Source organism: Humulus lupulus, chromosome 8 (genome assembly GCF_963169125.1).
Source record: "Humulus lupulus chromosome 8, drHumLupu1.1, whole genome shotgun sequence".
Classification (NCBI taxonomy): domain Eukaryota; kingdom Viridiplantae; phylum Streptophyta; class Magnoliopsida; order Rosales; family Cannabaceae; genus Humulus; species Humulus lupulus.
Window position 1 is genome coordinate 37,426,396 of NC_084800.1, and position 27,927 is coordinate 37,454,322.

Below are 27,927 nucleotides of genomic sequence, written 5' to 3' on the forward strand. Positions count from 1 at the left end.
GTAGACTTGGTTCATCCATTGAAAAGGACTTTAATTCCATTTGAGGAAAGAATTCATCCATGAAAAACAAGCCATGCTCTGTTTTACTTTATAGTTTTCAGCTTATAGTTTTGGTGTGGATAGTTGGAATCAATGGGAGTTTTTGTGTAAGATTGATTGGGTTTTGATGAGGGTATGATGTAGATGAAGTTTAGGGGTTGAATTGGGTGTCTTGGTAAGGTTTTGGATTGGTTTGGAGGGTTTGGTTTCAAGAGAAATCGCAAAGAAGATGAACCAGAAAGTTTCTGGTCTGTAATTGGCGCAGCAGCGCCACTTAGGGCGCAGCAGCGCTAGGCAGGGCTTAAAGCTGGGCTCTCTGACTTGGAAATAGGGCTGCAGCACCATTTATTTGGGTTGCAGCGCCACTCAGTAGGGCTGCAGCGCCATTTGACAGGGCTGCATCGCTAGTCCATTTTTCAGCAAACCTATTTTAGGGCTCGGAATGATCCTTAAGGCTCGGGGTTTGGTTCCTTTGCCCCATTTGAGTATTTTAAGAATCCCGAGAGTGGGGGATTGATCCCGGGAGTGTGGTTTTAGATTGTGAACCATTTATTAATTTATTTTATTGATGGAATCCCATAATTGGTTATGACCAGGTAACCGCTAAAGGACCAAAAGGTTGATCGTTCTCAGGGTTGTTCTTTTACTCATTCTAGCTCGAACCAGAGGTAAGAAAACTGCACCCCGTGTAATGCCCCAAATTTCCTAATAAGGTTTAGGACCTTGATTAGGAGGCCGGGAGGGCCATAATTGATTTATTATAATATTTAATGATTATATGCATATTTACGTGAATTATATTATTATATGATGGTGAATGCATGCATATGGGAGAATTTATTATTGTGAGGGTATTTTGGTAATTTGGCCACTGTGGGCGTAATTGTATATTTTGGGTGCATGATTGTGATTAATTAATATAGCCACATTATAAGGTGGATTGGTTCGAGCTATTCGACATGAGACGATCATGAGATGTAAGTGTTGGTCTAGTCATAACGGGTTTAAGCTCGGGGCTCGGGGTGAGTCTCGGGGTGATATTAGTAAATATAGCGTTACCGGGGATTTTAGGGTAACGGGTTATGAATTAGTGGTGTTTGAGGATATTGAGATTAGCGAGAATTGGAGAGCGTTAATTATAGTTAACGGTATAGGTCGGAAAGGACAATTTTACCCTTGAAGTGGTTTTTGAAGCTTTGGAAGACCTAAGGGTATTTTGGTCTTTTAACCCTAAGGATATATATGATATAAAGGCTATAGATTGATATTAAAACAGAGCCTATCTTCCTCCTTCTCCTTCCATCCCGTACAAGCTTCCTCCCTCACCTCTCTTTGAATTTTGAGAGCTCAAATGGAGGTGTTGAGCTAGGGGATTAAGGGTGGCAGCTAGGGAACCTGTAACAACCATCAAAGGGGACTCAAAACAGGATTCAAGGTGAGTTCTAGTCACTTACTTCAGGTGGTGCTCTGTTTTCAAACTTTGGTTTTCAGCTTTTGATCTTTGTTAGAAGCTTGGATTCAAAGGGGTTTTGATGGATTATAAGATTGGGTTTTGATGAGGGGAGGTTATGGGTGTTGTCTAGGGGTTTAATTATATGTTTGGAGAAGGTTTTATGTGAGTTAGAGGGACTGGTTCAAGAGGAAATAGCACAGGGGAAATTCTGGTGCGTGTGGCCGACTTGGCTGGTCTGGGCTGGGTGTCACGGGCCGGCTATTTGGGGATTCCAACTAGACGGAATGTGCGGCACTTGCAGACTCTTCAAGCTAGCAAGTCAGCCTACAACACACACCTACAGGCAAACAAACTCAGCGGTTAGCCACATACACATCTCGGACATGCAACGGGCCATAACGAAGTATGAGCAAGCACAAAGCAAGTCATTCCTAGGAACGTCCACACAACACAAAGCACACAACAAGGCAAGTGGCACACAAAGGCCCAACGAAGGTAACAAACAAGTAACACATAAGCAACAAGGAAGTACACAGGGACAAGTATGGATAAATGTTATTTCATTAATATATAGCCTTGATAGGGCAAGGGAGTACACAGCTTTGGCCCCTATCTGCTGATGGCCATGGTGCTTCCCTAAGTCACCAGGTCACCTCCCCCTAAGGAGCCTTCTAGGGAAATAAAGTCTTCCCAGGAACATATATGATTTTTGTCTGGGAGACATATGCAATATTACAAAACTGCCACTACCCTATCCCGTGAGGTTGCTTGGTGCAAGACTTGACTAATGATCAAGCACCAAGGCATGCTCATTACAAAATGGCCCCATGTGGGTGTGCCAAAGGGGCAGCACGCCACACTCTCCCCCACTTAATCTTTCGGCGCCCTCAACGAAGTAGCTTGTAGATCTTCAATCTTCTGCATGAGCTTCTTCAAGTCTTCCGCCCTTTCCCAGCTGATTTCGTCATCAGCGAGCCCCTTCCATTTTACCAGATATTCCTTATGCTTTTTACGGTCAGTGGTGACCGTTCTTTCCGCCAGGATTTCTTCAGGTTGACGCTTGCTCCTTGGCTGAACACTGACTCCTCCTCTGGTTGACTGGTTGCGCTCTGGATTGGCTGGATCTTCATGATACGGCTTCAAGTTGCTGACGTGAAGGACCGGGTGTATCTTCATCCAAGCGGGTAGGTCGACTTTGTATGAAGTTAGGCCAACTTTTGAGATGACTGAGACTGGACCCTCGTACTTGCGGACGAGTCTGATGTCTTTGTCCCCTCGGAATCTCAACTGTTCGGGCCGCAGCTTGATTAACACTAAGTCACCTGCTTTGAACTCCAGTGGTCTGCGCTTCTGATCTGCCCACTTCTTCATTCTTCTTGAGGCTTTCTCTAGATAAGCTCGGGCAATCTCTGTTGTCTTCTTCCAGTCTTTGGTGAAGTGAAAGGCTCGCAGGTTCCGACCGCGATATTCGTCCACTGTGTGGGGTAACAGTGGTTGCTGTCCATTAACAACTTCAAAAGGGCTCTTATTCGACGAAGAACTCTTTTGAGAGTTGAAACAAAATTAAGCTACATCGAGTAGTTGCGGCCAATTCTTCTGATTGGCATTGACAAAGTGGCGCAAGTACTCTTCCAACATCCCGTTGAATCTTTCTGTCTGCCCATCTGTCTGCGGATGGTAGCTCGAGGAAATATTCAGTTGTGACCCCAAGAGATTGAATAATTCGGACCAAAACGTCCCCGTGAATCTTCCATCTCGGTCACTGACTATGTTCTGGGGCACTCCCCAATATTTGACAATATGTTTGAAAAATTGTCTGGCTGTCTCTTCTGCCGAACAGTACTTCGACACTGGGATGAATGTTGCATACTTCGAGAATCTATCCACGACCACCAAGATCGCACTTAAATCTCCTGTCTTCGGAAGACTGGTGATGAAGTCAAGCGACACGCTCTCCCACGGTCGGCTTGGGACTCGCAAGGGCTCCAACAACCCAGGTGTCTTGTTCCTATCGACCTTGTCTTGCTGGCAGACCAGACATGTCTTGGTGTACTCCACTACATCGTCCCGCATTTGTGGCCAGTAGTAGCCCTGCTTCAAGAGGGCATGGGTTCTCTGCCACCCTGGATGACCTGCCCACAGAGTGTCATGACACTCGCTTAGTAATGTCCTTCGCAAATCTCCAGCTTTTGGAACATACAAGCGTCCCCCTTTAGCCCACAGAAGGTCATCCTCCACCCAGAACTGGCGAGTCTTGCCTTCTTTTACGAGCTTCAGGATGGTCCTGACAACTGGGTCTTTTTCTAGGTTTTCTTTAATGCGTTCCTTGAGTGGAGTGTTCACCACGCTAGCCGATAAACTAGCCATGATCTTTAGAGTCGCCAACTCCGCTTTACGACTCAAGGCGTCAGCTGCCTGGTTCAAGCGTCCTGCCCTGTGCTCAAAACGAAAGTCGAATTCCGCCACAAACTCCTGCCATCGAGCCTGCTTAGGGGTCAGCTTCGGCTGAGTAAGGAAATGACTCACAGCTGCATTATCCGTCTTCACCACGAACTTTGACCCCAGCAAGTAATGCCTCCACACTCGCAAGCAATGTATAACTGCGAGGAGCTCCTTCTCCTGGGCAGTATACCTCCTCTCAGCTTCAGACAGCTTGCGACTTTCGTATGCGACTGGGTGGTCCTCTTGTACTAGTACCCCTCCCAGAGCATAATCCGATGCATCTGTCTGTACTTCGAAGGGCTTGCTAATAATTGGCAAGGCAAGAACAGGATCCTTCATCATGGCTTCTTTCAAACTTCTGAACGCTTCAGCACACTTGTCAGTCCACGCCCAAATCACACCCTTTTTCAGAAGCTCGGTCAAGGGTGTCGCCCTTCTTGAGTAGCCGTCCACAAATCTTCTATAGTAGTTAGCTAGGCCCAAGAAGGAGCGGAGTTCTTTCACGTTTGTGGGGGCTTTCCATTCCTGGATTGCCCTCACCTTCTCCAGATCCATACGAATACGGCCACGTTCCACCACGTGGCCTAAGAACTTGATGCTCTCCTGTGCAAACGAGCATTTCTCTCGCTTCACATATAGCTGGTTCTCTCTCAACTTCTGAAACACTTGAGCCAAGTGTTCTTGATGCTCTTCTATCGTGGCGCTATAAACCACGATGTCATCCAAGTACACCACCACGAACTTATCTAGATACTCGTGGAATACTTGGTTCATTAGTGTACAGAAGGTAGCAGGTGCATTTGTCAACCCAAACGGCATTACTCGAAACTCAAATGCTCCGTATCGAGTAACACACGTAGTCTTTGGTTCATCCCCATCTGCAATCCTCACCTGATAATAGCCCGATCTCAAGTCCAACTTTGTGAAGTATTTAGCTCCACTTAGCTGGTCGAACAAATCAGCGATTAGAGGAATGGGGTATGTGTTGCGAACTGTCACCTTATTGAGAGCCCTATAGTCGATGCACAGTCTCAAGCTCCCATCGTGCTTCTTCTGGAATAGCACCGGTGCGCCATATGGCGCCTTCGACGGTCTGATGAAGCCTGCCTCCAATAGCTCTTTTAATTGCTTCCTCAATTCTTCTAGCTCAGGGGGTGCCATTCTGTATGGCGCTTTTGTTGGAGGTTTCGCTCCAGGCACCAGTTCTATCTGGTGATCAATCCCCCTCTTTGGTGGCAAGGCTTTGGGGAGTTTATCTGGCATCACATCCCCATACACCTTCAAGACCCTCGTAATTTCTAGTGGAACAATTTCTTCCACTACTTCTTCGAACACGGTGGGCACAGCTACATAAGTCGGCTCCTGCTTCCTCACACCCTTCTTGAACTGTAAAGCTGATAGAAGCTTCACAGCAGGGGGTGGCTTCACCTTTGCAGGTACCATTGAAGGAGTCTCTCCCATTATGAGTAAGCTTCCAGTGGCAGGAATTGGAATGGCACCTTTCTCGGTTAGAAAGTCCATTCCCAAAACTACATCGAAGTCGTCCATATGGACGACCACCAAATCAGTCTGCCCTTCCCACGTGTCGATCTTCACGTTTACCCCTTTAGCCACGCCAGATGTGGCCAAGGCTTTGGAGTTGACCGCCTTCATGCGGCCTGCATCTTTCTCCAGCTTTAGTCCCAGTCGCTTTGCTTCGAGTTCAGAGATGAAGTTGTGGGTGGCGCCAGTATCAATCATCACGCTTTTGGCAGGCTTGCCATTGATAGCGGCATCCACGAACATTAGCCCTTTCCCCAGGGTCTTCTTCCCTTTCTCACCATGCTTCTTGAGAGCGTTCAACAGGCGGACAGCGCCCATGTGCGCGTACTCTTCTTCTTCTTCCTCCTCTCCTTCACCTTGTTGTTCTTGGCCAATGAGGGCATTTATCTGGCCCCGGAATTTGCATACTGCCGACTTGTGTGGGCCTTTGCAAATCCAACAAGCTAGCGGCTTCTTCCCTACAGCAGCATCTGTCCCACTGGAAGAATTGGACTCAGCTGTCCTCTTCTCTCCCCCACTCTTGCCCTGCCAGGACTTCCCAAACTTCTTACTCCCGACGCTACTTGAGCTGGCTGGAGGGGTAGCCTTTTTCGGCAGGCTACTCTCCGGAGTGTAGTCTGTTAAGCGTTCGGCAGCAGCTTGAGCGGTGGCTAGATCAGTCACCCGCTGTCTTTGAAGTTCTTGCTTGGCCCACGGTTTCAGTCCCTCGAGGAAGCAGAAGAGCCTGTCCACTTCGGACATGTCTTTAATATCGAGCATCAGTCCCGAAAATCTCTTTACATACTCTCGGACTGTCCCGACTTGTTTAAGCTCTCGTAACTGGCGACGAGCTATGTAAGCTACATTTTCTGGCAGAAACTGCGTCTTTAATTCCCTCTTCAGGTCCGCCCAAGATGTGATGGTACACCTGCCATTCTCTATATCATCATATTTGGTCCTCCACCACACTTTGGCATCCCCCGACAAATACATGGTAGCCATGGCGACCTTTCCATCTTCCGAATCGGCCCGCACGACTCTAAAGTAATGTTCCATGTCAAAGAGGAAATTCTCCAAATCCTTCGCATCTCTGGCCCCATTATAGGGCCTCGGCTCGGGTACTTTGGCTCGGCCATATTCCATACCCATCGGCCCTGTTGCAGGGGCATTCCCAACCGCTCGCATGGTCAGGTTTACCTTGGCAGTAAGCTCAGCCATTTCTTCTCTGAGCACACCGACTGCCTCCCTACAATCTTCCGTTGTGTCATTTATTGAAACTTCTTGTTCCTTTAGCATGCGCTCCACTGCCGCGATGCGCTCTCCCCACCGCGGGGAAACAGAAGTACTTGTTGGAGTGTTTCTTTTCTCCAACGCGATAATTCTGGATAGAAGAACATCATTCTCCTTCTCCAACGCAGCTATGCGATTGTATGCATCAGACGAACCCGAGTCCTGACTTGCAAAGGAAAGATCCCTGACCCTCTCGTCCAGGCCATCCAGTTCCCCAACTCGCTTCTCAAGAGCTTCGATCCTCTGAGTGTGGTTCACCATAGTGTTTTTGCCAAGCGCTTTCTAACTTGGCTCTGATACCAACTGTCACGGGCCGGCTATTTGGGGATTCCAACTAGACGGAACGTGCGGCACTTGCAGACTCTTCAAGCTAGCAAGTCAGCCTACAACACACACCTACAGGCAAACAAACTCAGCGGTTAGCCACATACACATCTCGGACATGCAACGGGCCATAACGAAGTATGAGCAAGCACAAAGCAAGTCATTCCTAGGAACGTCCACACAACACAAAGCACACAACAAGGCAAGTGGCACACAAAGGCCCAACGAAGGTAACAAACAAGTAACACATAAGCAACAAGGAAGTACACAGGGACAAGTATGGATAAATGTTATTTCATTAATATATAGCCTTGATAGGGCAAGGGAGTACACAGCTTTGGCCCCTATCTGCTGATGGCCATGGTGCTTCCCTAAGTCACCAGGTCACCTCCCCCTAAGGAGCCTTCTAGGGAAATAAAGTCTTCCCAGGAACATATATGATTTTTGTCTGGGAGACATATGCAATATTACAAAACTGCCACTACCCTATCCCATGAGGTTGCTTGGTGCAAGACTTGACTAATGATCAAGCACCAAGGCATGCTCATTACAAAATGGCCCCATGTGGGTGTGCCAAAGGGGCAGCACGCCACACTGGGCGCCGCGGCGCAGCAGGGGTGCGCCGCGGCCCTTGGCGTCTGGCAGAGGGAAAGCCTCTCTGTTTGGAGGCGCGCCGCGGCGCAGCAGAGGAGGGCCGCGGCTCTTATGGCCAATTTTGCTAAAATGTGGTTTTTAGCTTAGGGATTCAAACCATAGGCCTCGGGGTTAGACCTAGTACCCGGTTGGGTAGTATTTGAGGTCTCGGGGGCTGGGATTTGGTTTGGGAACCCTTAGTTATCATTTTTTTTATTGATGATATCTTATATTTGGTTATGACTAGGTGACCGCTAAAGGACTAAAAGTTGATCGTTCTCAAGGGTCGTTCTTTTAATCGTTCTAGCTCGACTTTGAGGTAAGAAAACTGCACCCTGTGTATGTGAGACATGCGTGGTTATTATGATGCATGTTGGTTGATTAATGAGTATGACATGCATGGTTATTATTGATGCACGTCGGTTGATTATTATGTGTGACATGCATGGTTATTCTTGATGCATGTTGGTTGACTATTAAACATGACATGCATGGCTGTTACTGGTGCATGTTGGACTGTTGGATATATTGCATATGATGCATGAGAAACATGTGATTAGGACATGCTTTGTATACTGGGTGTGATATCGTTCAGAGTTTGAGCCTTTGTGTTAATGCATTGTCCTAATTGTACTAATATCTGTTAAGTAAGCATGCTGAATACCTTGTTTATGGATATTGGACATGTGGTATATGTTTGGTGGCATGGCTTACCTGTGTATGGCGCTGACTTATTAGTCAGAATCGACAATGGTGTCAGATCCGTCTGTGAAGCTGTGACTTATCGGTTAAGTTCACCACGGGCTGAACACTGGTCGTGTTTTACCGACCCAAGGGTCAGGGGTGGCAGTGCGTTGTAAACGCCGGGCCAAATAAAGATTAGATCTAATCGAGGTCGGCATTGAATGACTCATATGGGGTATTAATGCTGGACCGATCGGAAGGTCAATGAGAACTATAAGCGCTTGCCTGGTCTATGACCAGATGTTTATGGCCAAGGTATATGACCCCGGTGACTGTTTGTCACATGGCCAAGGGACGCTGTCCATTGCACGACTCCAGGGTCGGGAGGAAGGTTATGTTGGTGACCATTCACCATGCACCTGTCCTAATCAAACTTATGAAAGGATCACTTGTCGGTTAAGCCCTGGTGACCCTATCGTCACATGGCTAGAGGGAGCGATGCTCATTATTGTGACTTTTGGCTATTGTCACCTATCTGGATGGACCGTTGGTTCCAAATGGTTACTATGGTTATAGTTGATATCATATCATGTTATATTGTGTTTTCTTGCTGGGCTTCGGCTCACGGGTGCTACGTGGTGCATGTAAAGGCAAAAGGAAGCTGGGCCATCCCTGAGTTGGAGAGCTTACGTGATGACGTGTACATATGCAGCTGCTCGTCCGCCACGGCCGAGGTTTAAAGTGGAACTAGGGTTGAACCCTGTTTTGCCGCTTAGAACGGCCTGTTGTAAATATTTTCTGTAATAAACTCTGAAATTATATTTTCGGGATCCCAATGTATATATATTAAACGTTCTAGTGAGACGTTACATCCTAACCAAAGTTTTTAATCCCTAAACCGCTAATCATACTTAGTTCACGATTTTGGCCAAATGACTCGATTAGCGAGTTTAGCACTGTTTGCAAGGCACATCGTAACGGTCCCAGGGGTTGGGGCGTTACACCCCGAGTGTGACATGCATGGATATTCATGAGGCATGTTGGTTGTGTAAATATGGACATGGATTGAATATAGAATGCTTAGCATATGTTGCTCACTTGCACATGATACTGACTCATTAGTTAGATTTGGCAAAGATGCTAGTATCAACTGTGAAGCTGTGACTTATTAGTCAGGTTCGGCAGTGGTATTGGGCACTGGTCACATTGCACTGACTCATTAGTCAGGACGGCCTTAGCGTGTAACGCAAGCCAACAAGGTTAGATCTAATCAACTATCAGCATTGAATGGCTCAAAGAGCGTTAATGCCAAACCGACCCCGAGGGTCGATGAATGAAATAAGCGCTTGGAGGCTAGTGGCTTACCTAGCAGCCACTCTCCCACTTGAAACAGTGACATGCTTGGCAGTCACTCAGTATGGTTTACCAGAACCTGTTGAAGGCTAGTGGCTTACCTAGCAGCCACTCTTCCATTTGAATTAGTGACTTGCTCGTCAGTCACTCAGTATGGTTTATCAGGACCTCATGTGATGTTCACTCATTTGTTTGAAAGCTTTATGCTCAGAATGATTATAATGATAATCATTTAATAATGTTTATGCAAAGTGTTATGTTTTCTTGCTGGGCTTTGGCTCATGGGTGCTATGTGGTGCAGGTAAAGGAAAAGAAAAGCTCACCTAGCCTTGAGTGGAGAGCTGATGTGGTGATGTGTACATATGCGGCCGCTTGACCACCACGGCCAAGGAGTTCTCAGAGGAACTAGGGGGTTTACCCTATTTTTGCCGATTAGGTCGGCGGGATTGTAAATTTTAAAACAGTAGTGACCATCTTGTACTAAGAACCACTTGTAAACGTTTTGTTTAGCTCTGCAGAGCAACTTTGTAATAAAATAACCATTTCCTTTTTATTGGTTTTATACCTTAACCTGTTAATTACACTTAGAGCACGTTTTTGACCAAAGGACTCAGGTAACGAGTCCTGGGGTAATTAGGGCGTTACAAGGCTACCACTAGATATTGTTATCGATGAGAACATCCAGCATTTCAGGACCAAGTGGTGTGTGGACCTGTTCTATCAGAATTTGGCACCGTGATGCTCTTTACATTTTTGTCTTACATATCTTGTATAGTATAGCATATAGTTAGTTTTGTATATTATTTTTTATCAAACAATATTTTTTGAAAAAGTTATTAAATAAAAAAGTATTAAGTTCACATAATGTGTCTGCCTTGACATCCAAACCAACAAAGTATTAGAAGAAGTATTCCATATGATAAATGCAGCAAAATCAATTAAATAATTACATAATACAATATTTTAAATCCTAGCCTTACATGACTTCCTATTGTGCCCACTACCACCACATATGCTACACTTACATGGCTTGACAATCTTTTCCCCGCGTGAAGCATAGCGATTTGTCTTTTGCTTACCCACTTTCTGTTTCCTGGGCCTTCCTATAGGGGTTTTCTCAGCAGGGACGCCGACAACTGTATCTCTAATGTGATAAGGGATTACCCATTCATCCTCGTCCCCAACAGGGTAAATAGTATCTTTATAAGAGTCCTTCAATGCCTCGATTCTATAGTAAGGGGAACACAATGAGTAAATGTTTATGCTTCTTTTTCTGGCTGCAGCAAAAGCATGTACACAGGGTATCCCAATGGTTTGGAACATGCCACAAGAGCATGATTTTGTGGCCAAGTTCACCTCACCATCACCATTATCATTGACCACAAGAAATTCGTGATGACCAAGGACTTGGACATCTAAAAAAATTGCTTTATCACCTATTTGCTTCAAATCCTTTTCCATCTCAGGTGATAACACAGTTGTTGCTTTTGCAGCTCTTTCATGTCTATCTGCAAACCAAGACTGAAGAGTGAATCTTATGAATTCAAGAAAAGTGGCGACTGGAAAGCTCCTTGCCTCCTTGGTCTTATTGTTAAAGCTTTCTGCATAGTTATTCGTCATGATATTGTATCAGTTACCAGGAAAATAAGCACTACTCCACCTTTCAAAGCCAATTCCCTCTAGATATTGAGCAATGGGCGGATCAATTACCTTAATCTTGTCAAAGAACTTGTGAAATTCCGTTCTTCGAAATGCGTACGCTGCACACCCCATGATGTCTTGCACGTGGTCAGATTTGAATTTTGCCACAACATTCATATAGATATGATGGTAACATGCACCGTGATCCGCATCTGGGAACACAAGCTCCAAAGCATGAATAATGCTTTTATGCCTGTCCGATACAAAAGCAAGGTTCTCAACGTCCCCTATGGCTTCCTTCAATTTTCTCATGAAATAAGTCCAAGAGTTATGGTTCTCACTGTCCACCAATGCAAACACAATTGGAAACAACTGGTTGTTTGCATCCAACGCAATAGCACAGAGCATGTGGCCACCATACTTATTCTTCAAGAATGTGTCATCCACACAAATTACAGGACGACAGTATTGGAAACCACACCTAGAAACACCGAGGGAAAAGAAGCAATACAAGAAACAACCATCTTCTGCTACAAAATCAGTAATTGTACCTGGGTTCTTATGCTCCAACTGACACAGGTATCCAGGTAACTTGGAGTATGATTCCTCAGGTGTCCCTCTGACATACATAAGAGCTTTTTCTCTGCATCTCCACGCCTTCTCATAGCTCATTTCAACCCCAAAATAGTGCTTCATGTCCTCCCTTATGTTGCTTGCCATGTACCGAGTACCATCGGTAGCAAATTTCCTCTTGATTAGGTGCCCAACAACCCACGGTGATGCTTGACGGTGGTCCTTATCTCAAATTTCTTATGAGCAAGTGTGTACTTCGTTGTATACAGTAATCTTGAACATTTCAGATCGCATTTTTTTCTTACCCCTCAATCTCCAACCACAATTTGGATCCTTGCAGGTAATGTACCACACATCAGTCTCAGATTTCTTCACCATAAACTCAAAATTATTCTTCATCGCAAATATGGATGCTTTGGTTTTCAATTCAAGCTTGTTCTAAAAGAACTTCCCAAGGTGCAATTCTCCTGAAGCTTTGCTGGTTGAGGAATGATGTTGATGTGAGGCCTCTATATCCTCTTTGGTGAACATGGGAGCACTCCATGTTCTACGATCTTCACCTAAGTCCAATAGAGAACTCCATCTAAAACTATCATCAGTTCTACTTGGACCTGGACGACTACTGCTGGTCCCAGGTGTTTGCCAGTCTTCTATTTTGTGCTCCTCATCTACCATAACATCTAAACTCTGTGTTGGAAAATCAGCCCTAACATCTGGCCCACCAAGATCTGTTGCATCAGCAACAAGATCGTCATTGACATAAGGTTCGTAGCCATAGGGATTGTACTCCGCCGTGTCATGCACATATGAAGGATCTCTAACCGGGATATCATCATGGACTATGACATCTGGATTTGTCTCAGGAACACATGTTCGAACGTCACCTTGAGTTCCTTTGAAACCATGACATGGAGGAGAAATGTTCTCTTCAAATCGAACTTATTTATTAACGCTGGCAGAAGCCGATGCATTTCTTACACCTCCCTTCTTAATCAATGTGACACATAGAGGAATGAGCTTCTCTACAGATTTTGATGCTAACCCAATGAATGCACGCACATGCCTATCATTTTTTATAACTGTAGGTTTGACGGATTATGATAGGCATGTGTACGGGACCTCAATTTTTAAGTCATGCACACATTTATCCACTTCAAGCTCATCGTACAGAATGTCAAGTAGTTACTCATATGTCACACCCTTCTCCACGGGTAGAACTTGATTTTCAGCATCTCTGAAAATCCAATCCCTATTTTCGAGTTCCCAAACACCATTGAATGCAACAAATACGGAAACAGTCGAATTTGCAAAAAAAACAAAAAAACAAAAAAAAAAAGGTCAAAAAGTTAAACTACATAAAACAGAAAATATCGATTTCTATCGATATATGTCGAGTCCTATCGAGGTCACACATATCGAGTTTTATCGAGTACAGTCGAGGCCTATCGAGGCAAACAATCCAATAAAATTCTTATACACCTATCGAGTTTTATCGAGTACAATCGAGGACTATCGAGGCAAACAATCCAATTAAATTCTTATACACCAATCGAGTTTTATCGAGTACAATCGAGTTCTTAAATCCAATTAAACTCTTATACACCTATCGAGTTTTATCGAGTACCATCGAGGTACTAACATCCTAACACTATCGAGGCACGTCGAGGTCCATCGAGGACCATCGAGCCAGCATGCATGCAACACATCGAGATCTATCGAGTTTCATCGAAACTTATTGAGGCTGGAAAAAAATCCAGAAAAAAAACGCACGAAGTATCCAAAATTCATTCCGTGAAAAATTGCAATAAAACATGAAGGCATACACAGATCTGTTCGAAATAAGACAAGTAATGTAACCAGACAAGTTTCTTCACTACATATAACAAATATATACTTACCCATACGATTTTTTCCCCTAGATCCGAAATCCAAAATGAAGTTTCTTGACTTGAAAGGACTCACAACTTGCCCCTAGATCCGAAATGCAAATTAATGGTGGATGACTTTTTTTGTGTGTACGAGAGTTTGCGAGATAGAGAGGGAAAACATAAGAGATAGAGAGTGAATACTACAAGAAAAAGAGAGGGAAAATTATGCAATTTTGGGTAATAATGGCATTAGTAGTACCAAAACGAGAGTTATATAGTGATAGGATATTTTTCAAATAAAGTGTCACTTATTGCATTAAAACTCAAATTTTACTAAATAAATGATTTATTATTAATATTATTATATTATATATTTCCTCGTATCGACACGTATGTGGGATCAATCTGGTTCTGCAATAATATTCATATCTTCCCCAAAAACCACCTTTCAGTGCCATCTCCCGAATACGTCGTCGTTTTCGTCATCTTCTTCTTCAGGCGACCCAATCCTCTGCGGCTTCCAATGGATCCCATCATCCCAATTGCGGCCCTTTCGCTCATTCTCGGTGCTTTCATCGTACTCCTCTTCTTCGCCAATTACTTCCGCAACCGAAGATCCGATGTTCAATCCATTGCCAAACTGGAGCTCCCCTCCGATCCCAAACCCCGATCGTCGAAGTCTCACCAAACTATCTCCAAAAAGTCACACTCAAAAGCTCACTCTCACGCTTCTGACAAGGTACGCTACTTACTTGGTCTTCTTATTTCTCTTGTTTGGTTGCCGAGAAAATGAACGAAAACTAATTTGGAAAGGACGAAGCTAAAGATACTATAGAAGTTTGATCGAGTCTAGATTTATATTGATATTTTTGTTTTCGTTGATTATTGTAGGACCAAAACAAGCGGCATCATCCGTTGGATGTGAATACTTTGAAAGGTCATGGAGATGCAGTGACAGGGTTATGCTTTTCATCCGATGGACGAAGTCTCGCTACAGGTAATGGTGAATCAATCACAATCTTTGCTGAATTACGAGCTCAATCATCTTTCTGTTTGCGTTTTGATTTTTCATTTGTTGATTCTAACAGATGTTTTATTGGTTGGCAAACAGTTTGTGCAGATGGGGTGATCAGAGTTTTTAAGATGGATGATGCTTCAAGCAAAAGTTTCAAGTATGAATTTCAACTTGTGCAACTTGAATTCCAATGTTTATTAATGGATTTTCTTGGTTTTGGGTCCTTATTCCTCAAATTTATGAATTTTTCTTTTCTGCAGATTCCTGAGAATAAACTTGCCCGCTGGGGGTCATCCTGTGGCCGTTGAATTCTGTGATGATGCGTCATCTGTGGTTGTGGCTTCTCAAACTATGACCGGTTGTTCCTTATACATGTATGGTGAAGAAAAAACCAAATCTTCTGATGGAACTAAGGAGCAAACTAAGCCTCCTCTCCCAGAAATGAAGTGGGAGCGTCACAAAATCCATGACAAAAATGGTGTCCTCACTTTATCTGGAACTGCCGCTACATATGGATCTGCTGATGGGAGTACAATAATTGCTTCTTGTTCAGAAGGTACTTCTTTCTTTTATACTGCATGCGTTGTATTCATTTGTATATTTAAACCTGTAACACATTTGTTGTTACTAAAATACATGTGTATGGAGTGTCGTTATAACAATGTACAGATAGCAACATTTTAAATTTTAGAGGGGCAATGATCAAATTAGTAGAACAAGTCCTAGTTTAGTATAGGCCCGAGAGTGCCAGGTTTGTTGAGTGGTCAATCTGTGTTATGCTGTCAGATTGAGGTTAAATTCCTCCAGACCTCCTAACTTGTGAACAACCCCTGTTCGATGCTTTATTGGATTCAGCAGGTGCTTCAGTTTCATACTGGAGCCTGGTAAGTGGATTTGGAGAATTTTGATATTTAAAAGAAGGCTAGATTGTTTTTTTTTTCTTTCCCTAACAGTAATGAACATTAAAATATTGTATATAGGAAAAACCAATAATTAGTGGCTTTTATTTACACCATCATTTTTGTACAATTATAGCCTTTTGTAACCTAATTTGACTCTCTTTCTCTTATTAGCCGCAACATTCTTATCTCCCACAATCATTTGTAGTCTTAACTAAGTCAGAAATGGTTATCATTAGTATATGTATTTGTCCGGTAATTCATCATTATTATTGTTATTATTACTACTACTTTCAATTGTTTTTAGTTTTTATGGAAAACAATTTCTGATATTATTGATGTGGAAATTATAATACTTTGAGGTTACTCATGACAATGGTATGTTTTTTTTGAAAAAGAGACCGATGCCTTTGTCTTAGACTGACCTCCTCTCAAATATAGTGAGAGCCCTCACTTAAGGCGGAGGAAAACCGTGGTAACATCACACAATAAAACAAAACAAGGCCAAACAAAAAGCACAAAAAGTACCCCATCCTCCCCAATAGCCGTCAAAGCCATAAACTACCCCACTCCCTGCAGAGATCCAAAAAAGAAATCCCCTCAAAACCTCTTGATCTATACACCCAAGTAGCAACCCAAAACTTAATTCTATCCCAAATAATCTCCACTGAACAATAAACGTCTTAAAAAATCCTACTATTCCTTTCAAGCCAAATTGCCCAAAAGGACGCCAACAGAGTACTCTGCCACAAACGAGCCACCCTCTTATTTCCCTCTAAATGGCACAGGAACAACTAAGAACAAGAGGAAGGCATACACCAAGAGACCCCAAACTCGGCAAGCACTTTAAGCCACACCTCCCTAGCAAAGCTACACTCCAAGAATAAATGTCGAGCTGACTCCCCTACATTCTTACAACACACACCAATTTGGCGATAAAGAGTGAAAGGGTCTTCTCCTCTGCAAGTTATTATGGACATCTAATTTATCAATGAAGACCAACCAACCAAACACTTTAACTTTTGAAGGAGAAACACTCTTCCACAATTTCTTACCCCAAATCACCTCCCGACCCAAATGAGCGTAGCTCAATCTTTGAAAGGCTGACTTACAAGAGAACATTCCACTAGTGCTTGGAATCCAAATCCTCCTATCCTCCAAAATCAACGATAGAGCAACATACTGAAGCAATTGTAATAGCTGAGCAAGACTAAAAACCTTTCTATCAAACAAATTCCTTCGGAAGTGCAGAACCCACCCTAGGCCACCCAAACGAATACTATCCCCCTCCCCACCTTTATCTTTCTAAGGACCTCGAACAGACAACCTCACATCTCCACCAGTATCCCAATGACCACCATCCGCCCTATACCTACTCTTCACCACCCTATGCCACAAGGCCTTGCTCTTTGAAAGAAACCGCCATAACCATTTCATTAATATGAATTGTATTGACAAATATATATATATATATATATATTTAAATTAACTAAGAAATGGAAAGACAATTCCTTAGGGAATCAAGGGAAGCTATGGAATTGTGCTTCATAAGGAATAAAGATTTCTTCGGCTAATGGCTAAGCCAAATGTTGGAATGAGAATAGTTATTCCAAAATCTATTCACATTCCACTTAATCAAACACGCCACACTACCGTGTACATCAATCCCTAATAAATTCAGAAAATGATAATTCTTTAAAATCTTCAGTATCAAACACTTATAAGTCACCCAATACATGACTATCCCATAAAGGCTCTATATTCCCCTCTAATTCTTAGGAAACTCTTCTTTCTTTCCAACCATAAAGACCAGCACATAGCATGATTGCAATGTTCCACTAATTCTTTTACACCCTCCTCTACCTACAATCAAGGTCAACCCAAGACAAACCAAATTTTATTAGAAACCTGCACCAAAGCTTTATTGCTTTGTAACAATGCAGAAGGTGTTACAAAGATTCGTTATCTACTGATAGATTACACATTAGTTTGGAGAAATATCTAACATATGAAATCATTGATTTTTTTCCCTATTAAGTTATAACTAACACCAATCACATTTCAATTATCATGTTAGTTCTAATCTTTCTAGTTCTGATACTTCTTTGCTTACAGGTACCGACATTATACTGTGGCATGGTAAATCTGGCAAGATGGTGGGTAATGTTGATACAAACCAACTAAAGAACACCATGGCAGCTATATCACCAAATGGGCGGTTCGTTGCAGCAGCAGCTTTTACAGCTGATGTGAAGGTGAAAAGCTCTACATGCTTTTCTTGAGTCAATCATTTCATTATAGTCAATTTCTGTTTACCCTAGTTATGATCAATTTTCCTTGGCCTGTGAAAATAGATGACATGTATTATAATTGTTTGTTATTATCTATTTTTGAGAAAATTATAACTTTTTTCCTGTTTAATTTTGCTGTCAGGTTTGGGAGATTGTATATGCGAAGGATGGTTCAGTGAAGGAGGTTTCAAGAGTAATGCAGCTTAAAGGGCACAAGGTTATATTTCAAATTTGAATTACGCAACAAAATTCAATTTAGTCCATTCCATAATATGACATATCTGCTATCACTTTTAAAACTTCCGTTGTGCATTTTTCTTTAAGTAGTTCTGTTTGGTCTGTATCAACACATGTATACTAATTCTTTGTTTACCCTATGGCTGTTCAGAGTGCCGTGACTTGGTTGTGCTTTTCTCCAAACTCTGAGCAAATGATCACGGCATCAAAAGATAACTCAATTAGAATTTGGAATATTAATGGTATATTTCTTTTTATATGTTGTTGGACTTGGGACCCTTTTAATTTATTTAATTATTGTATTGTGATTTAAAATTTAATCATCCATACTGACATTGTTTCTTATCCTTTTCTTTATAAGTTCGGTATCATATGGATGAGGATCCAAAAACACTCAAGGTGTTTCCAATTCCACTTCATGATTCAAACGGAGCTACTTTGCACTATGACCGCCTTAGTGTATCTCCTGATGGAAGGTTATTAGCAGCAACCCATGGCTCAACATTGCAGTGGTTATGTGTTGAAACTGGCAAAGTTTTAGACACTGCTGAGAAGGCCCATGATGGTATGCTTCATTCTTACGCAAACTATATCTCTAGCATAGCATAGCCACTTGCTCGATTCACTTTTATTAGATAGTCTCTTCAATTATGTCCATCACCATCAAGATCTATCTAAGCTTTGGAAGATTAACCACTTCTGAATCCTTGCTACATTTTTCTTCTCATGCAGGTGACATAACTTGCATTTCATGGGCACCCAAGAACATTCCAATGGGTAAATCACTTTCTACAACCGCAATCTTTACTTATTTTCTTTACATTGTGTATGTTTGACAAGAGGGAATAGAGTAAGGGATTGAAATTTGAACTCAACCGAAATCATCTGTTAAGATATACTTTTAACTTGGTGAGATTGTTTTCCTTTCTATACCTGACATTGCTACATGAGAATCTACCGAGAGAAACTGTCCATGGGTGACCTAAATAACACTTAAAAAATAAGAAAAAGGAACAGTCTAGCGCTCTATACTGTTTTTTTTTATCAGAATTAAGACACAGTGGAATTTATTTTTGTCCTTACCAAAATAAGTTAACTTTAGTAATGCTTAAAATATGGAAACCAATTTGAACGGTCCCTAGTATTACCAGTAATTCATTATCTTTAGAATAAAAAGGATACCGTGTTAATTGTTTTGGGTAAGAAATTGCCTGTTGTTGGACATAATAGTAGCTGAAGTTGACGAGCATGGACATATTTTTTTGCTATACTTTTTCATTTTGTCAACCACTTTTTATTTCAGGTGATGGGGAAGCCTCGCTTTTAGCCACAGCGAGTGTTGATAAGAAGGTGAAGCTGTGGGCAGCTCCACCGCTGTCTTCATCATAAAGCAATCTGACCGGTTAGTGGAAATAGAAGCTTTGACGTGAAGAGCTGCTGATCTTGACATTGTTGTCCATCATCTTTAAAGATGAAGTTCTCACCTTTGTTCCTTGTAGGTTAGAGAGCTTTGACAAAATCATGAGAACTTCTATACATACACCATCATCGAAGGTAGAAACTTGAACGCGTTACTCTAGGATTGGAGTGAGTACAACTTTGTTTCACTTGGGTAGCCCCATTTGTTACTGGGATTTTGGTGACTAGTAATTTATAGAGTTGAGAGTGATCGATTTCCTGCTTCAGCGTGGGACGTAGGTGCTCTGTTGATGCAAAATCTTTCAGTATCAGTTTTTGAGGGAACATTGGGATGACTTCCATTCCATGCTTAATTATATTACTTATTTATTTTGGTTATTTATTCATCATGGAAGAGTAGTTTATTACTTTTGAAATTATTCATAATGAACGTCGCACCGAAACTAATTGCATAAGCAACTCATTTCTAAAATTTTCTTCGATTGTAATTAGGTTGTCTTACGGTGTTTTAGGGGCTTGTTGTGTAGCGAATTGTTGAATCAATTATAAATCAAATTGGTCGGATGATGTGAACCAAGTACGATGTTTGATTCTGAGGGGAGAAAAAGTACGATGGTTGAAAATTTAGATTTGATACGAGACAGTAAGAAAAAGTTATGTATAAATACAAAAATAGGAGTTATTGGAAGTGTCTTCGTAAAAAATCACAAAACAAAATGGAGATGCGGGGTATCGATCCCCGTACCTCTCGCATGCTAAGCGAGCGCTCTACCATCTGAGCTACATCCCCGTTTGATGCTCACATTATATAACATATATGTGAGACAAAACAAAAACTGAAATGAACCCCACCTCTATATCAATTATGCCGTAACAAAAAAAAACTTTGTCAAATACTTATTTCGTTCTTAATTACTATTGCTAAAAACAAATAATAATGATTAAAAAACAATACTTACCATAATTTTTTTTAAAATAACATTATTATCCAAATAATATTATTGTGCGGATCCACATAAAAACTAAGGTCGGCGGCCGCCCTAAGTGAAAAAAATATTTAATATATATTATAATTAGTTAAGAGATATTTGCGGCGAAAATACCTAAGTTTTTCACTTTATAACACTTAAATACCTAAGTCTTTTTTTTTGCGGCTAAAATACCTAACGTCACACTTTTTTGGCTTCCGTAGGCGTTAAGTGTCAGGAAAACGCCTATGTGGTGGCTTCTAATTGGTCTAAGTGTATATTTTTTATTTTTTAATTAAAAAAATTCATTTATATATTTAAAAATTAAATAAAAATCTAATAAAAACTTAAAAATGATTTAAAATTCATATTTTAATTAAATTAAAATTAAATATTATTAATTAAAATTCCGAAAACTAAAATCCTTATTAAAAATAAAACAGAAATTTGATTAATAACTAATTAAAATTAAAACATTATCAAAATTAAAATAAATTTAAAACAATTAAAAACTAAATAAGACATTGTTTCCAAGATTTGCAAACCCAAGCTGGTAAGATCTAAAACCCAGATTTACAAACCTAGATTTACAAGATCCAAGCTAACCCAAACTTAAGAACAATTACAAAGTCTGTATTCCCAAATCATAAAAAAATTAACATTTCAATCCAATCTCATAATCAAAACAAATTTCAAAATCCATACAAACTTTCAAACAATTCAGATCTCAGATCTCAAACAATTCAAATCCATACAAATATTCAAACATTCAATCAAAGCTAATCTCAAAATCTGTACAAACAACATTACAAAATCAATCAAACAATACCCAAATATGAAGAAATCCATAATTCCGAAGCAACCCAGTCGTGAAGCCATCCACGCCTTTATCTCGACGAAGCCCCAGATCTCCACGAAGACGAAGCCCCAGATCTCGAAGAAGCCAAGTTCACATCCATGCCACTGTCGCGAAGCTTCGCACTGAAGCCACCCTTGAAGATCTGCCTTGTTGAACAGAAGATGTAGCATCGGGAGATGCCTAGCCTGCCTCAATCACTGGAGCCCAACCACGGCCACTTCTCAGTCTCCATCTCTGCCCCATGTCGAAGAGGCGCATGAAGACCCATCACTAGCCATTCCATGCTCAAGGGTTGTCGGAGTTCCGTCTGAAGCTAGCCCCATTGGCATCGCAGATCCATCTTCTCCAGCCTACATGCCGACTGCTGAGCTCCATCCAAGCAAACCCAAATCTGTGCTCTTTGTCCTCCTTCGGTCAAAGCAATCCCAGCCTCCACATCCATATTCTCCAACCTAGCAACCCAGAAAAAAGAAGAAGAGGAAGAACAGTGAATGATGAAGAATCGGGATAGAGAAAGAGAAAAATATGTATATATTTTAATTAGATTTTTAGTTTTAGGTATTTTGAATAATGATTTTTAATTTTAATTTAATTAAAGTATGATTTTTAAATAAAATTTTAACTTGTTATTAGATTTTTAATGAGTTTTATTTAATTTTTAAATATTTAAATGAATTTTTAAATAGAAATTCAATTATTAATAATGTGGACCAATCAGAAATTGTCATGTAGGCGCTGACCTGTTAGATAACGGTGAGGTACCAACGGGTGCCAAGAAAGTGTAACGAAAAGTATTTTAGCCGCAAAAAAAAAAGTTAGGTATTTAAGTGTCATAATTTGAAAAACTTAAGTATTTTCGCCGCAAATATCCCATTAATTAATGTATATATTTTTAATTGAAGTTAGTATTTAAAAATTAAGACTTTTGCATAGTTGTTAAATTCATTTGTATAAATTTTAAAGGCAACGGTTCAAATTCTAACAAGGGTATTTTCTTTTTATATATATGCATTATATTTAAAAAAAAAAAAAAAGCACAAAAACACATATATAACGGTTACAAATAAAATGTTTTTGAATTAGCACAACCATCCAAACTAAATATTTTTTAATTAGCACAACCATTCATGTAACGACCAAAAATCACTAAAATGGCTTAAGGGTCTTGATTAGTGTGCCGGGAGAGCATAATTGGCTTATGTGTGAATTTATTAATTTAATGTATGATTATATGATAAGCATGCATGTATAATTATATGAATGTAAGTGTGGTTAAATGTTATATCTGTGAGAACCACATTATTATGTGGGTAGATCTGCAGCATGCGACTTGAGGTGACCCTAGGGAGCTAGATAGCGAGAAAGTCACAATGGGGCTTAATAGTTGACTTTGGACAATTCAGGGGTATTTTCAGGTATCGGTGGTTATTTAGACTATCGGGTTATGGAAATAAATATATGGAGATATATTTGAGGTCAGGAAGCTTAGGCGGGAATTTTGGGAAAATTTTACCATTTTTCGCTCGGGGACGTTTCCGGTACCCCGAGCCCTCGAGACTGACTTAATTAACTAAGGTTAGACTAAACAAAATAGAAACTGGTAGAATAAAGCACAAACCAGTCCATTTTTCCTCTCTCTTCCTTCTCTTTTCTCTCTTAATTAATGAACTACTGAAATCTAAGGGAATTCAGCTGGGAATTTAGTGATTTGGGCTGGAGTTTTGGAGAAATAGCTCAGATTCAGCCAAGGAATTCAACCATAAACCAAGGTAAGCATTGAATTTCGTTTTTGGTTAGTTGATTATAAGGTTTATGGGTTGAAATATAAGGGTTCCTAGGTTCTTAATTTCAAGGTTGAATTAAGGTGGGAAGACTTGGGAGTTGGCTTGGATTCTGCTGTGGAGGTAAGCTTGAATCCATGAATTAATGGCTGAACTCTGTGTTCCATTGCCGGTTTTTGTGTTCCTAAGTGTAACGCCCTGGTTACCCCAGAACAGTTACGGTGAACAGTGAACCGGAAATTTGACTCGCTACCCGAGTCCTTTGGTTAAAAACGTGATCTAGGTACCATTAACAGGTTAAGGTGAAAAAACAATAAAAAGGAAAGGGTACATTTCATTAAGTAAATAAACTGCTCATGAGCCTTTTAAAATGTTTACGAGTAGTTTGTATTACAAAAGAGTTGCTACAGTTCCAAATATACAATCCCCACCGGCCTAAGCGGCAAAAATAGGGTAAACCCCTAGTCCCTCTGAGAACTCCTTGACCATGGCAGTCAAGCGGCCCTATATGTACATCACATCGCCCAAGCTCTCCACTCAAGGCTGGCCAAGCTTTTCCTTTCCTTTACCTGCACCACATAGCACCCATGAGCCAAGGCCCAGCAAGAAAACATAATAAAACATGATATAATATCAACAACGACCATAATAACCATTCAGGACTATCAGTCCAACAAATAGGTGACAATAGCCAAAAGTCACAATAATGAGCATCGCTCCCTTTAGCCATGTGACGATAGAGTCACCAGGGCTTAACTGATAGGTGATTTCCTTCATACATCGTTCAGGACAGGTGCATGGTGACTGGTCACCAACATAACCTTCGTCACGACTCTAGAGTCGAAACTATGGACAACGTCCCTTAGCCACGTGAAAAACGGTCACCGGGGTCATATACCTTGGCTATAGTCATCTGGTCGTAGACCAGGCAAGCGCTTATAAGTTCTTCGACCTTAGGGTCGGTCCCGCATTAATGCCATAGAGCCATTCAATGCGTGATCATTGACTTTAGAGTCGGTCCCTGACTAGTCAGTGTCTCAAGCAGGTAATCAGCATTCACTAGCATTTAATATGCAATCCATGTCCACATATATCAACCAACATGCCTCAAATATCCAACCATGCATGTCATATACCTGTACAGGGTGCAACTGTATTCATACACTGTTTTCTTACCTCTGGTTCGAGTGAAAATGTTATATGAACGACCCCTGAGAACGATCAACCTTTAAAATCCTTGACGGTCACCTGGTCATAACCAAATTATAGAATTTATCAATAAAAATGATAACCGAGGGTTCCCAAACCAAATCCCAGCCCCCGAGACATCAAATACTACCCAACCGGGTACTAGGTCCAACCCCGAGGCCTATGGCTTGAATCCCCAAGCTAAAAACCACATTTTAACAAAATTGGCCTTAAGGGCCGCAGCCCCCCTCTGCTGCGCCGCGGCGCGCTTCCAAACAGAGAGGCTCCCCATCTGCCAGACGCCAAGGGCCGCGACGCTCCCCTGCTGCACTGCGGCGCTCAGCCCAGAACAGCCAAGTTGGCCACACGCACCAGAATTTTAACCCTGCGTTTTCCCTCTCAAACCAGCCCCTCAAACCACCTCTAAACCCCCTCCAAACATATAATTAAACCCCCAAATGACACCCTTAACTCACTTACATCAAACCCCAATCAAACTAACACTAAAACACCCCTTTGATTCACACTTTCCACATCAAAACTCTAAGTCTGAAACTAACAATCAAAACAGAGCATAAATTGAGTTCAATGATCAAAACTTACCTTAAAACCTGTTTTGAACTTCCCACACAAGCAGAACCAAGTCTACTAACTCAGCCTTGAAGTTCCTTTAGCTTGAATCTCCACCAAGAACTCAAAACACCAAAGGAGGCAATGGAGGAAGTTGTGTACGGGAAGGGAGAAGATGAGAGTCTCTGTTTTGTTCTGTTTATTCTACAGCCTTCTAAGCCACTTAAGTCACATATATCCTCCCAAAAAGACCAAAATACCCTTGTGTCATCTTAAGCCCCTAAAGCCACCTCAAGGGCAAAATTGGTACATTCCACTAAACCCGTTAATTATAATTAACGCTTCCCAATCCCCGCTAATCTCAATATACTCAAACACCAATAATTCTTATACCGTTACCCTAAAATCCCCGGTAACGCTATAATCATTAATAACACCCCGAGACTCACCCCGAGCCCCGAGCTCAAATCTGTTATGACCAAACCGATAAATCATGTTTAAAGATCGTCTCATGTCGAAATACTCGAACCAATCCACATTATAATGTGGTCTCACAATATATTATCAACGCTCATACAAATATACAATTATACCCTCAACGGGCCAGATTACCAAAATACTCCCTGTAAACAAATGTGGACTCACATGCACGCATTTAACATCACATTATAATATAATTCTCATAAACATACATAAACACATTTAACGGCATAATTAAACAGTTATGGCCCTCCCGGCCTACTAATCCAGTCATTAACCATAATAGGGAATCCGGGGCATTACACTAAGTACTTGGGTTTCAGAAATCAAAATGAGATTTTAATGAGTTTTAAGCTAGGTTTTTTGTTGGATTATGTTGTTAGGATCATGCTAAAAGTCTTGTGATTAATGGGTTTTGGAATTAGGGTGCTTTGGGGTGGTTTTGAATAAGGTTAGGATGTTGGAAATGGTGGGTTTTCTGGGCACGAAGGGTTGGCCCGCAGCTTTGTTCTAGAGCGCTGTGGCCCTACAAAGCAAAGGAGCCAGGGAGGCTCTGCCGAAGGGGAGCGCCCGGCGCCATAGGGCAGGGCCACGACGCGTGTCTGTCTACAGAGAGGCTTAGACTCTGTTTCTAGGGCGGGCCGCGGCTAGGTTTCAAGGGCCGCAGCCCTTAGGTGCATCTTTGATCTTATGGGGATTCTAAGCGCGGGAACCTAACCTAGGGTGCTCGGGATCGATTCCACCACCGTGTTTGGTGGAATTCGATGTCCCGGAAGCTAGCATTGTACCCAAAAACATCTATTTGAATATAAATGGAATCCATTACCTTGGTTGTGACTAGGTGTTAAGCTAGGGCTCGGAAAGCGGATCGTGCTCGAGAGTCGTCGCTCGTAGTCAGTTAACGTGGAAATTAAAGGTAAGAAAACTGCACCCGGTTGTGTATTTGCAATGGGACTAAGGGTTTCTAAATATGTATACTTTGAAAGGATGGTATTATGCCATGTAAACAGTAACCCACGGCCTAAGAGTGCCCAAGGTTACACTAGCGCACAGGGCGCAGCTCGGCCACTGGTAGCCGAGGACAGCTTATTATGCACTGAGCTCAGTTTAAGCGGGCCGAAGTTAGTGGGGTAAACAGAGGGTGCGGCCTGAGTTGTCGGCCCTAATTATCATGTGACTTGATTGTTATGAACGTTTAGTTGCATCTTTGATTCTGAATACATGCTATGTGATTAACGTGGAATGTTAAGTGTCTGATCATGCTTAAAGGACTATTCGTCTGTTATTGATTGTTTGTGAAGCATATTATGTTTTCTTGCTGGACCTTGGCTCACGGGTACTACGTGGTGCAGGTAAAGGCAATGGCAAACTTGATCAACCCTGACTCAGAGAGCTCTGTGAGCTGAATGTACATGACCGGCTGCTCAGCCGCCACGGTTGAAGGGAAGACAAGAACAGGGGAACCAAAAATGTCTGTTTTGCCTTAGAATGGCTAATGGTTGTTTAAGTTTTGGAAATTTTGTAAACTGACTTTCAAACGCTGTTCCTTTTTGGGATCCCATGTATAAAATGTTTTGTTATATAGAATGTACATTTTTTAGACCAAAACCTTTTAACCCTAGTTCATTAGTGGTTTTAGTATCACGTTTTAACTAAAAGACTTGATTAGCAAATCATGCATCTTTATAAACACACAGTGTAGTGGTCTTGGCTATCCAATGTGTTACAATTCAAGCTAGAATCTTTATTGTTTTCATTTTGTTAGCTTTATCTAATATTTAATACTACACAAACACAAGTTTTCATACTTATATTATTTTAGAAGTGGAGATTGAGATTTTAGTTTTTTTTCTTTCTAAATATGTGGAATTGCATTTACGAATGTCAAAAAAATATATAATAAAATGGGTTAAAAATTGATTTAGTTTTGTTAAAATTTTATTGTATTGTGTATATTTTTTATTATTTAGTATCGATTTAAATAGTTTGATATTTAATATTTATATATACAATTTATCTAAAATAAACACATACAGAACCATTACAAATAAATTGCTTTTGAATTATCATAACCATGAAAGCTAAATGTTTTTGAATTAGCACTACCATCCAAGCTAAAATCTTTGTTGTTGTTAATTTGTTAACTTTATTTAATATTTAATACTACTATACAAGTTTCCAGACTTATATTATTTTAGAAGTGGAAATTTTAGTTTTTTTTTCTTCTAAATATGTGTAATTATATACTAGAATGTCAAAAAATACACAATAAAATGGGTTAAAAATTATTTTTTTTTGTTAAAATTTTATTATATTGTGTATATTTTTTATTATTTAGTATCCATTTAAATAGTTTGATATTAAATATGTATATATATATTGTTGTAATTAATAAAAAA

The 27,927-nt window shown here is 41.1% G+C and overlaps 1 protein-coding gene and 1 non-coding gene across 2 annotated transcripts; one reads left to right on the forward strand and one right to left on the reverse strand.

Annotated features, from left to right (window-relative positions):
* Window positions 1–14,223: 14,223 nt before the first annotated feature.
* LOC133796838 (uncharacterized) lies at window positions 14,224–20,068 on the forward strand. Its single transcript, XM_062234516.1, has 10 exons — window positions 14,224–14,560; window positions 14,713–14,818; window positions 14,933–14,993; window positions 15,097–15,392; window positions 17,851–17,990; window positions 18,169–18,243; window positions 18,415–18,505; window positions 18,625–18,828; window positions 18,996–19,040; window positions 19,567–20,068. The coding sequence occupies exons 1-10, from the start codon at window positions 14,345–14,347 to the stop codon at window positions 19,650–19,652; spliced, it is 1,320 nt and encodes a 439-aa protein (XP_062090500.1). The 5' UTR covers window positions 14,224–14,344; the 3' UTR covers window positions 19,653–20,068.
* Window positions 20,069–20,399: 331 nt separating this feature from the next.
* Window positions 20,400–20,472, reverse strand: TRNAA-AGC (transfer RNA alanine (anticodon AGC)). Its single transcript has one exon. It is a non-coding gene; the product is annotated as a tRNA-Ala (tRNA).
* Window positions 20,473–27,927: the final 7,455 nt, after the last annotated feature.

Coding starts and splice junctions, on each gene's coding strand:
- LOC133796838 (XM_062234516.1), top strand. CDS start 14,345: ATGGATCCCATCATCCCAATTGCGGCCCTTTCGCTCATTCTCGGTGCT. Junction 14,994..15,096: donor GCTTCAAGCAAAAGTTTCAA/GTATGAATTTCA, acceptor TCTTTTCTGCAG/ATTCCTGAGAATAAACTTGC. Junction 18,244..18,414: donor TGCAGCTTAAAGGGCACAAG/GTTATATTTCAA, acceptor ATGGCTGTTCAG/AGTGCCGTGACTTGGTTGTG.